This window comes from Gossypium hirsutum, chromosome A13 (genome assembly GCF_007990345.1).
Source record: "Gossypium hirsutum isolate 1008001.06 chromosome A13, Gossypium_hirsutum_v2.1, whole genome shotgun sequence".
Lineage (NCBI taxonomy): Eukaryota > Viridiplantae > Streptophyta > Magnoliopsida > Malvales > Malvaceae > Gossypium > Gossypium hirsutum.
This window is the reverse complement of record NC_053436.1, coordinates 95,300,668-95,312,528: the sequence shown is the minus strand read 5'-3', so window position 1 is coordinate 95,312,528 and position 11,861 is coordinate 95,300,668. Positions and strand designations below refer to the sequence as shown.

At 31.5% G+C, this 11,861-nt stretch overlaps 1 protein-coding gene and 1 long non-coding RNA gene across 3 annotated transcripts; both read left to right on the top strand.

Annotated features, from left to right (window-relative positions):
* Nucleotides 1–8,994: 8,994 nt before the first annotated feature.
* LOC107895177 (mediator of RNA polymerase II transcription subunit 23-like) lies at nucleotides 8,995–10,194 on the top strand. Its single transcript, XM_041084796.1, has 3 exons — nucleotides 8,995–9,256; nucleotides 9,408–9,477; nucleotides 10,133–10,194. Exons 1-3 carry the CDS (start codon nucleotides 9,023–9,025, stop codon nucleotides 10,192–10,194), a joined length of 366 nt encoding a protein of 121 aa, XP_040940730.1. The 5' UTR covers nucleotides 8,995–9,022.
* An 18-nt stretch (nucleotides 10,195–10,212) lies between these two features.
* On the top strand, nucleotides 10,213–11,584 carry LOC107895178 (uncharacterized). Of its 2 annotated transcripts, XR_005907747.1 has the most exons (3): nucleotides 10,213–10,227; nucleotides 10,835–11,072; nucleotides 11,156–11,584. It is a non-coding gene; the product is annotated as an uncharacterized lncRNA (long non-coding RNA). The 2 variants fall into 2 exon arrangements; XR_005907746.1 differs by lacking the exon at nucleotides 10,213–10,227 and having other exon boundaries at nucleotides 10,589–11,072.
* Nucleotides 11,585–11,861: the final 277 nt, after the last annotated feature.

Here is an 11,861-nt window from a genome sequence, read left to right as displayed (position 1 = left end):
TTGAACTCTAGTTTTCACTTAAATTAAAGTATACGAGTCACGTATACATAGTCCAACATCCATTTATGATTTAGGTATGCCACACTATAAACATCACAAGTGAATAAATCCATAAACTAATTTTGGGATCTATTCTCCTTAGGTCCAATTCGATGTACTACCAGTCTAGTTAGTCACATCTATGATTCTATCTTTTCTTAGCCATCCGCTTTGATGCCCAAGATAAAGCATATCACTAATTGGACTTGATAGATGACATATTATTCTTTTAATCAGTTTTGTAGCACCCCAAACCCGGCCCAGAAGTTATGGCCGGATCCGGCATGCCACATCAAAAACGTTAAAAAAATTTTCCATTCTAAGTCCAGAAAATCGTACTTGATGTTCAAAAGATTAATTCATTAAGGGTTAAGGTGAATGGAAGCTGTGCACCAGGTAGGAAACCGAAAAAGAGGAGGTGAGTCCATCGGACTGCTTAAGTACCAAACTCCCTTCGAATCCAATCCTAGACATGCAAACCGCCATTGCCATACCTTAACGTCATGTATATTTCTAGGAAACCAATTTGATTAAGTCCTTTTTAGGAAAAGTGATTAATTTTGGAAAATATCTTTATTACGGAAGCTTTGCTTGTTTTCGTGTTATTTTGAAATCCATTACTGTTTTTGAAAACGCGCCCTAAAGCTATCCAATTTCAACAGTTAAATATAAATATTACCTATCTTAATAAAACATATAAAAACCATCAAAAATAAATAAGCGGCCTTATTACATTTAAAAGCCCAAAACCTCAAACGTAATTAAAAGGATGTCCAGTTCACCAGAAGAAAATCAAACTTTCAGAACGGGTGGCCACTCCGAATTCCCTCACAGCTCCAAGCCCACTATGGTTGGGGATTTCCTGCGTGGATGAAAATAAAAGGGGTGAGTTTGGGGAAACTCAGTATGTAAATTAATCCAACCATAGCCTATATCAGCTCAAACCACAGAAATAGAATAAGTTGGCCTTAGCCCAGAACAGAATTCAGAATAAAGCCCATAGGCCCATAACAGAACAGAACAGATATTACATGTTTATGCAGAAACCCAACCATATCCAACCGTATACACCCCCGTACCAACCTTACACCGTGTGGGGAGACAACTCGACCCACCCAACCGCTACACACCACAGAATTTGCAGCATGGCTGCCAGAACAGATAATGTGACAGGGTCACCAAATACAGATAATCGTGGTAGAGCCACCAGAACAGATATATGTGGCAGAGCCACCAGATCAGATATTTGTGGCATAGCCACCAGAACGCTTCCTCCATAATATAACCCATGTCCCCATGCAACAGATATATAATCATGGCATACATCATACAGAATCAGATCGTCATGCTTTTCAGTCAAAATTAACCCTAAGGGTATAACGGTAATTTTGCACCTAGGGGTATAACAGTAATTTTCCATACATAGGGGTATTATAGTAATTTAGCTACTTTTAGGGTTTTCATGCATATCCTAACTATTTACGTACTATCAGAACACTTACCGCGCATACTTACCGAATTGGGCCTGTTGGCCCATGAACCCGATCTTTAGCCCATTAAGCCCAAATTATCAAAATGTACGAAATCGCGCGTACTGCAGTTTATTACTTCAGATTACCAAATATACAAACCCAACTATCTTACGAGCATTCGCACACTCGCAAATTCCCAAAATACCGACTTTTCGGCAATTCGGCATTTCGGCTTTTGCCAATCTAGTCTATGAGAGGGTGTCAGTTACACACCTGTTTGCGACGATATGCTGACGAGATCCACACACGAACCGCCTACAATTGGATTACTAACACGTTAATCTAACTATCCAAATACAAACTACGTATTAACCCCTTACAATATTCGGCCAACCACACCTACAGATCATAGTAAGCTTATAAGAAATCAATAAGCAACTCATTAACAAATTTTTGTCAATGTTTACCACATAATCATAATTTCACTGCAAGCCGTCTTCCTGAGCAACAGTTACTAAATTATTTATAACTGGAGCTACGAAACTCCAAATCAAGTGCCGTTAATTTTCCCTGAAAATAGACTCATATATCTTTTATCCATAAAATTTTCAGAATTTTTGGTACGGCCAATAAATACCAGATTTTTCTTAAAGTTTCCCATGTTTCACTGTTTGACTAATCTGACCACTCTTCATTACGAATCAAATTTCTCATTGTACAGAATTCAAAATATGTTCTCGTTTATTCCATTTGAAACTAGACTCATTAAGCTTTAATTGCATAATTTATTCAGCTTCTAATTCTTCTCCCACAATTTATGGTGATTTTCCAAAGTCACGTTACTGCTGCTGTCCCAAGTAGATTTATTACCAAATCACTCTTTCACACATACCTTGCATGCATGTTATTTAAACATGTATATCACCAATCAATCATCACATATCTATGATTTTACTTAAGTATAATCTCCATTTCATCATTTTAAAGCACAACATGTTAGCTGATTTTTCCCTTTAACATCTAAGGCACATGCATGTTCATTTGTTTGGCTCAACTTCACCTATCTTCCATTTTTCATCAAAGAACATGAAACAACAACCATTTCCTTCATTTTAATTCATGACTAAATGCTCACAACACAACTAAAAATCAAAATATACTTCAAGAGTTAAGGTAGAATCAAGAAGAACTCATGAACTTCAAAATAGAAGCAAGGTACCAAGAACTTACCTTCAATTTTCCTCCTCCTAATGACCGAATACTCAAGAGCTTTCTCCTCTCCTTTCTCTTCTCTAACTTTCAGCTATGATGAACAAAGATGGACAAAACTTTGTTCTTTTCACCCCTTTTTCTTTTAATAAAACTTCATATTTCATCCATTTAATTCTTTAATACAAAAGACATGAAATTCTTATCATGAAACATTTACCTAACCCATTATCATGAAACATTTACCTAACCCATTATCATGGAACATTTACCTAACCTATTATCAATTTGTATCAATTTGTACCATAAATTATGGATATCAAGTGTACATTTTGTCTACAACAACATGATGGCTGGCCACTTCATGTAAAATGGGAGGTTTGTCATGCAAATCCTCCTATTTTGCACTCCTATTTATTTGGTCACTTCAATTTAGCCTATAGCATTTTCAAACATTTTCACATAGGTTCTATTTCATAATTTCACCCCCTTTTTGTTATGGAACAAAAATTAACTAAAATTGTCGGGTTCTATCTTAAGTTTGGGCTTTCTAGAGGCCCACTAACATAATTAAACCTATGCCAACATTCACAGGATTCCCGAAAATTGGGGCGTTACAAGTTTGCTCATTTCCGATTAGACTAAGGACATGTTTAGGTTCATCTAGTAATATAAGTTGTCTTTCTGTATTACGATCTGACCATGTGATACTACTTAATATTAGTTAAACATTAGACAACCAGTGAGCAACATTTGCTTCTATTTTGCTTTGCGTGCAAAAATCATATTCGGACAATTATACAAAGTATATTAATGTAATCAATGAATTTTTTTATTAACCAATCTGTTTGAAAAAATTCCAAGTTTACAAACAAGTATGCTTCACTCAAGGTACCATATCCAACACTATTGACCAAGGCGCAATTGTTATACCCCTATCCCAAGGATGACACCTGGCAGAACGAAAGATGACCTGACAAGAGCCCAAGTAAGCTGCCCTAACAGGTGTGGCCTATGGGTGGCCCTCTCTTCCACACCCCTTACGATGGCCTTTTATCTAGTCATTCATGGTCAGCTATCTGTGAATCCCACTCAAGCCAACTAATAGGCCACTTACTTCTAGCCACCTACTACAAGCAACCTACTACGAACCCTCCATGGAGAGCACTAAAGGACTACTAAGGCGTAACAACCTTGTACAACCTTGACAAGGAGAATGTCAAAACAAGACCACATAGTACTGTATATAGAGATAATTAACATGCAACGAACCTGCCACTTGATTGACCACCTAGGTTGGCCTACCATCCATATTGTTGGTGACATGGGACTACCAGACAGAGGACCTCCCCTATATATACCTTGGAGCACAATGAGTTGAGGGTCGATCCCTCAACCTCTCCAAGAAATCATAAGTTCCCCATCATTCTCTTTTCTCTCCATTCTTTCCTCCTTAACTTCATACTCCAACTCTCCGCCTGTCACAACTGAACTAACCCTCCAATCAACAATGTCAAATGAAAAAAATTCAACATGACACTAATAATAACATGACCAGACATAAATGCACTAATTTATATAAACTCGATACAAATTTACGAGTTATTTGACCAACCCAATTAGAATTCACAAATATCATATTTGAAATAATTATGACATTAAAAATATAAAAAATAAGTTACAACATGAAAAATAACATAAAATGATACAAATGTATTAAAATTTATATAATAAGAATAATAATGTCTCAAGTTTATATAGGTAATTCATTTAAAACAATTATAACACACACAAAAATACAAACATTAATATATGGTTCTTTTTTTTCCCCTTTTCTTTCATTTCTTCCTTCTTTTCTTTCATTATGATAACTTTAAATCTAAATATGTAGTATTGAATCGTCTTATATAGAGTTCGACTTTACTCGAACTATGTAAAGTATCTAGATCAATTTTTTAAGTTCAGACTTGACCCAGCTTGAAAAATGGGCTTACTTTTTGTCCAAGGCAGGCTCAATTTAAGAAAGGTAAATTTGAGCTCAAACCACCCATATTTAGTATTTTTTAAGATTAATTTTTATTTAAAAATAATTTATTAAAAAATATAATACACTAAATGCATTAAAAAACGCTAAAATAAAAATTTTCTAACACATTAAAAAATATTTATATTAAAAAAATACTATTATAAACATAATAAATGTTTTGTTATATTATAACCAAAAATATCATTCTGGCCGCAAAAGCAAAGCAAAATGATCGTTGAATTCAAGATGATGATGATGATATATATATATATATACAATTTTCTTTCAAAAGTTATAATAAAGTTTGAAAGGAAAAAAGCAAATTTAACAAAACTTATAACCATAATTAGAAGTTGTTTCTAGAGCCATAATTATAGAATTCTAAATTGAGAAGCTTTGTTTGGGAAACAACTTACCCTTACAAAAATTTATGATTTAAAAGGCAATTTAAGCATTAATTAATAAGATTCTTAATTTGCAGTAATCTTTAGATTTAACTTATTGTTTTGATATTATTGAAGAAGATAGACTCTATTCTTCGAATTGTTTCAACCAATAGTAGATAGTTTGTAAAATCTTGTATATTCATCAAACCACTTGATTTCGGAATCATGGATTGAAAAAAAAAAACTTGGTAAAAAAGCATAACAATAAAGGGGAGAGGTCTGCTTACACTGATGTAGATCTGTTCATAGGTCGAGTTAGACTTAGTCTTGGGTCCAAAAAATTTTTATGTTCAGTCTTGTTTTTGAACGAGTCAAATTTGTCCAAAAAACTCATTTTACTGTTTAAAAAATATTTGTAATTGATATTTATATATTTTACAATTAAAATTAAATTTAAAAATATTTTTTATTATTTAATTTGAATTCGGGTTAAACCAATTTGAGATGCTAAAATCTTTGTGCAAGCCCGGCCCAAGTCGAGTCAAGCAGGGTACCCTAGGTTTGGACAGCTCAACATTAATGGAAAACTATTTAATTTGACACCCTTTAATACCCAATTGTCCATCGAAACCTACCCTAAATTATATTGAATTTTGGTTTATGAAAAATTATTTGAAGCATAGATAGAAATTTATCAACTATGTTCAATTAATATTTTAAAAATAAAAATAGTTTTTATGATGCCATTTAACAATAACTTATTGAATTGAGAAGAAATACATGTAAACATTGGGGAAAAATATGATCTAAATGACAATTTAGGCATTAATTAAAAAGATCCTTCATTTGTGATAGCTTTTTAAAACTAGTACATTGATTTGGGTTGTTTTGATACTACTGAGAAACAAGAATCAGTTGATGGAGTTTGTTGAAACCATAATAGATACTTTGTTCAATCTTGTATATATTATGAAACCATTTTGATTTTTTTTTATTCACAAAATATCCACTCAACTATCAAAGAAAACCCATAAAAATTGATTTTATACCTTTTTATTTTTATTTTTTTGATAATGTACTATACGTATTAGATTTTAACGTTTCATCCCTTTTATATTAAATTTGAAGTGATTAAACTCTGAAAATGTAATGATTTTATGTGGAAATCTCAAATGTGCAAAATATTTTAAAATTCAGATTAATTTGACCTAAATTAACTTATAGCAATACATTAACAGTGTAATTTATATGTTGTATAATGTTTAATTAACAATTTAGACTTGGTAATTGTTCTAACATTATAGTCTAAAGTTTTTTTTCTCCCACATTGGGCGCATAAACCTTTTTCTGTTCCAAATTAATCTTTAAACTTGGCAATTGTTCCCACATTAGAGTTTGAATTTTTTTTTGTCTAACTTTTTTTATGGAAATATGAGGGACTAACTTTGACAAAAAAAGTTCAAGCCCCAATGCAGAAATAAATGTTAAGTTTAGGGACTAATTTGAATAAAAAAATTTAAGCCATAATATGAAAGTAATTACCAATTTCAGGCCCGCGGTAACCTTAATTTGTAATTTATATATTGTACCAAAATAGGAAAATGTGTTAAACTTAGGTACGATTACTAAAAAAATTGTTATATTTTAATTTTAAGATATTTTTTAAGAAACTATTTTAAATTTAAGTTTTAAGATAAAATGTCATTAATATAAATTGAAATTCAATAATTTTTTTTATTCGAAAATTACTAAATATTTAAAAGGTTAAGTAATTAGATAAGATTTTCCAAACGTAAAATTTTTAAATATTAGATGTTATGATTTTCTAAAAATTATTTTTAAATAATAAATAGGTCTAATGTTTAATTTTGATCTCAATATTTATATTTGATCATTATTTTTTGTTTTGAGTTAAATTTGATCCTTTAACCTTTTAAAAAGGATCAAATTATTTTTTTAACAAAAGATTAAAATATTTTTATGATATTGGCATGGCAGTTGACGGCTACTTTATATTGGTATGATACTATTTATCTTATATGTCACATTAATAAATGTTTTAAAATTATAAAAAAATTAATGTAAAGTGTAAGTGGATTGCCATATGAATTGTCTTGTCTAAAAATTTAATATCTAAGTTAGTATTTCTGATAAAAAACAATAATTTAACCTTTCTTTTTTTAAAAGATTGATGATAAATTTTAACTATTTTTAAAATATAAATAATCAAATTTAACTAAAAAAATAAATAAATATTAAATTGATAGAATATATAAATGTTAAAAGGTTAATTCTCACATTATTTCTAATCAATGATAAAATTTTAAAAATTTATCCTATATAACACTAAATGAAATTTGCACACGTCAACCAATAAAGCTATCCATACAAGCCGTACATTGTTATAATATATATATATATTAGATTACCATAATTGTCCCTCTCCATTTTCTCTTTTGCTAAACCTACGTGTCTCTTAGTACATGCTCGTAAATCTCAAATTCAGCATTCTGATTCATTTCGGCCCAGTTTTAGAGAAGTCTGGTTTGGCATGGAAGTGCGGAATAAAATTAGGATAAAGCGTTTTATTTGGAAAATTTTAAGTTAATCGAATTGATGAATCTTATTTTATTATCTTAAATTAATTTAAAATTTTTTTAAATCGAATCGAGTCAGGTCAAGTAAGATAGAATTTGAATCGAATATATTTATTTGAGTTAAATTAAAAAAATAATTTTAAGTCCTTATAACTAATGTCAACTATTATAATCAAATTTGTTATTAACGTTCATTCCCTCATAATTTATTTATTAATTATTTATTTACTAGTTAGTTTCTTTACTTACTTAGTTGTTTCAATTATTTTCTGATTCTTGTCACTATATATTTTGAAATTAAAATATATATTAAATGTAAAAATGTAATTTTTTAATAAATTTTATTGTAAATATAAAATGTGAAATTTATACCAACAGATAAATCTGGCAATTGTTCTCACATTAGGGTCAAAAAAATTTTAGTCTAACTTTTTTTAAGGAAATATTGGGGACAAACTTTGACCAAAAATAAGTTCAAGCCCCAATGTGAGAATAAATGGCAAGCTCAATGATTAACTTAGACAAAAAAAATTTTAAGTCATGAAAACAATTGCCAGCTTCAAGCCTCAACTATTGCGATGATCCCAATTTGTAAGCTGTATATTGTACCAAATTAGAAAAAAAAAGTGTTAAATTTAGGTACTAAATTACTAAAATAATTTTATATTTTTATTTTAATATACTTTTTATGAATCTATTTTAAGTTTTAAGATAAAATGTTATTAATATAAATCGAAATTCAATAAATTTTTTATTTGAAAATTACTAAATATTTAAAAGGTTAAGCGAAGGTAAAATTAATCCCCACTTAATCCCGTGTTTGGTTTGATGTATTGCCTATTACAGGCCTATTACAACACGGATGTATTCCTCATTTTCTCTGCTTCAACAACGATTAGCCAATCCGTTTCAAAAGTAAGGATTAGCTAATCGTTTCTGTTTTACCCTCCCCAGCCAAAATCTGCTGCTCCACCCCACCCTCTCCCTCCCAACATCAACAGCAGTTTTCTTCGAACCAAATCTCCACCGTCTCGCGTTTGGGAAGCGAGAAAGTGCGAGAAAAATGAGCAGACCGGGGAAGAAAGTCGTCGATGTCGCGTTCAAAGCATCAAAGAACATTGATTGGGAAGGGATGGCTAAGCTTTTGGTCTCCGATGAGGCTCGCAAAGAGTTCGCTACTCTTCGTCGCACTTTTGATGAAGTTAACTCTACTTTACAAACCAAATTCAGCCAGGTCTTTTTCTTCTCTCTAATCCCTAGCTCCTTTTTTATTCTCTCTATAAATCAATTGGGATGTTTTGGGTTGTCTCCTACACGATGGCGCAGCCAGCTTGTGAAACGGTCATGAATTGGTTATCTTCTGGTGGAGTTACAGAGTTGTTACCTGAAGCAAATGTACAGCCCAATGAGAGATTCATGGTGATGCGGGAAGTTAGTCCATTGCCTATTTCACTGTTATCTGGCTTTTCAATGAATCTTTATTTGAAGTTGGTCTTTCAAATGGAAGAATCTTTATTTGCTGGGCAGGTATTATCCTGAATAGAGTAATGTAATCTAATTTATAAATTGATCACTATTTTCTTGTAGGCTTAATTAATTTTTATTTGGTCTTTGACAATTGGATCACTACTGATTTTCAAACTATTTCTAATGCTTGGTATTGATTCGTTTGACGCAGGTTGTTCCTAGTATTGCTATGGTTGAAACATACACCAGATTGTTGCTCATTGCACCTCATTCGTTAATTTGTTCGCACTTCAGTGTAACTTGCTTCCCTTCTAATGTTATTATTTCTTATCTTTTAGAAGATTTCTTAGTAAAGGATTAGTGTCATGCAGTTTTCGAGATTTGTGGTATAAATTTTGTCCATTGGAAAAGTTATTCCATCTCATTTTTAATGGAAGTCTTAAGAAGTAATTGCCACTTTCAATATACTTGTAACCTCATTCTTGCTACTGGCTGAAAGTAAGTCAATCATCCTACTAATTTGGAAAAACAAAATTTGACTTATAATGACTTTATCTGTCAATATAATATTTGTTTTTCAGATTTCTTGACATCTGTTCAAGATCATGCTACTTTTCATCCAAACCAACTAACTGACTAAATGTAACAATTCACCCTTTATTAAATCATTTAATTTAGAAAATTGCACTTTGGAAATTTCTTTCCAAACCCATTGTAACCATCCATTGGCAACTTATATAAGAGCCAATGATGATTTATGATCAATAGATGACTCCATGTAGTGGGAGAAGGCTTAGTTGTTGTCTGACTGCTGATTTTTTCAATTTAGACCAAAGCTAAAGTCTGATTTCCTTATTCTCTCTTTATGGATTTACAAAAATATATTGTCACTTGCTAATAGAATAATAGGATTTCTTTAAAATGCCTTCTTTGCAGCATTTGGCACAGAGGAATGCTTCTTTATTGAGCAAGCCTGCGGTGACACTTCTGGTGCTTGAAATTGTCAACTATCGTCTGCTTCCACCGTACAGGTGATCTTCTGCATGGTTCATTCAGCCAAGATACTCCTCTTCCTTCTGCTGGTCATAGCATGTGATAGTATTTAGAATGGAATTTGCAGTTTCAGATTGAGCTTTCTGATTCCTGAGGATTTCTGTGCCCTTTGCTTTATATTGCTATTGCTTTATATTTCTCTGATCATTTTCCAGCTCCAGATCTCCTTGATCTTTCCTAGATCAGTTCCATGCCCCATACTTCACTGAAAGTTCAATGGAAATCAATTGCCAATGAGGACATTGTTTAAATTGGTTGCTATTTTGTTTGCAAATACAATTCTTATTTATGTGCAATTCACTTGTTGAATGCTATTAGCATTTAACAATTTTAGATTAATGCCGTAGATGTTTCATTTCAATAATGCTATTATGTGATCAGATTCTTCTGGACACCAAAACTTGAGATACTCCTATACTTATGTTCAAAGTAGAATGAAGAAAATATAGACATCTAGCTACTCAATTCTCACTTGTCTGCAATTTCTAGCAGTCGAAGTAATCATATTTATCATGCTTGTTATAAGGTTTGGATGGAGTTTTGAGGGATTCACCGTTACAAATGTTATATACTCTTCCATTGCAGGTGTAGAGATCCCCAAGTTTGTTGACACCGTCACTCCTCAATACAAACCAAAATTTGATGAATTGGTGAGAATCAACAGGATAATTGACTCTCTTTTACCCTGTCTCCAAGTTTTTTCCTCGAATGATGTGCTATTTATTTGTGGTTATAGCTTGTAGAATTGAAAGAGGCAGAGGAGAAATCCTTGAAAGAGTCTGAGCGATTGGAGAAAGAAATTGCCGAGGTTCAAGAACTTAAGGTAATAAATAAAACAATGCCGGAATGTGTGTTGTTGTGTTCCAAATCACAATTGCTGAATTTTTTATCTTTTTTTATGAACAGCAAAAGATCAGCACCATGACCGCAGACGAGTACTTTGAGAAACATCCAGAGCTTAAAAAGAAATTCGATGATGAGATCCGGAATGACTACTGGGGCTATTGACATCTTTGTGAATTTAATGGCCAAGCTTTTGGTCTCGACTAGAATTTCTGAACCGTTTCTGTTGTTTTAACCCCTTTTTCTCTTGTGCGGTGATCTGGGTTGGAAAGATTAGGCTGTAATGATAAGAAAATAATTTTGTGAGAAAAATTTATCCAATCATTTGAGAAACAAGGTGGATCTTGTAAGACATGCATTCTATTTAGCAGGCATCCGCAGTCATACTTTTATGGCAAAATTTTTACTGTCTGCCCTCTTCATTCCATTCTGTTTTATGTTTATTATTTGAATATTATCTAGATACAATTGAATTTGGACACCTATTTATCTTGATCCATTCTATATGTATTTTTTAATAAGTGGTTATTTATATTATTAGTATTTTGAAATTTTAAATTTTATAAATTAATATAAAAAAGGTTTTTACATCAAGAATGAATTTATTGATTCAAGTGCATCTAGACAATCATTTATCCAAATTCATCGGGACGTGCTTTTTAGTTCTTTTTAATATTAATTATTTTAAATTGTATAAATTCATATAAGAAAATTTATTATCAAGAATTTTATGAAATTATATATTATTATTAAATTTATGTAATAATAA

Coding starts and splice junctions, on each gene's coding strand:
- LOC107895177 (XM_041084796.1), top strand. CDS start 9,023: ATGTTTTGGGTTGTCTCCTACACGATGGCGCAGCCAGCTTGTGAAACG. Junction 9,257..9,407: donor AATCTTTATTTGCTGGGCAG/GTATTATCCTGA, acceptor CGTTTGACGCAG/GTTGTTCCTAGTATTGCTAT. Junction 9,478..10,132: donor TGCACCTCATTCGTTAATTT/GTTCGCACTTCA, acceptor CCTTCTTTGCAG/CATTTGGCACAGAGGAATGC.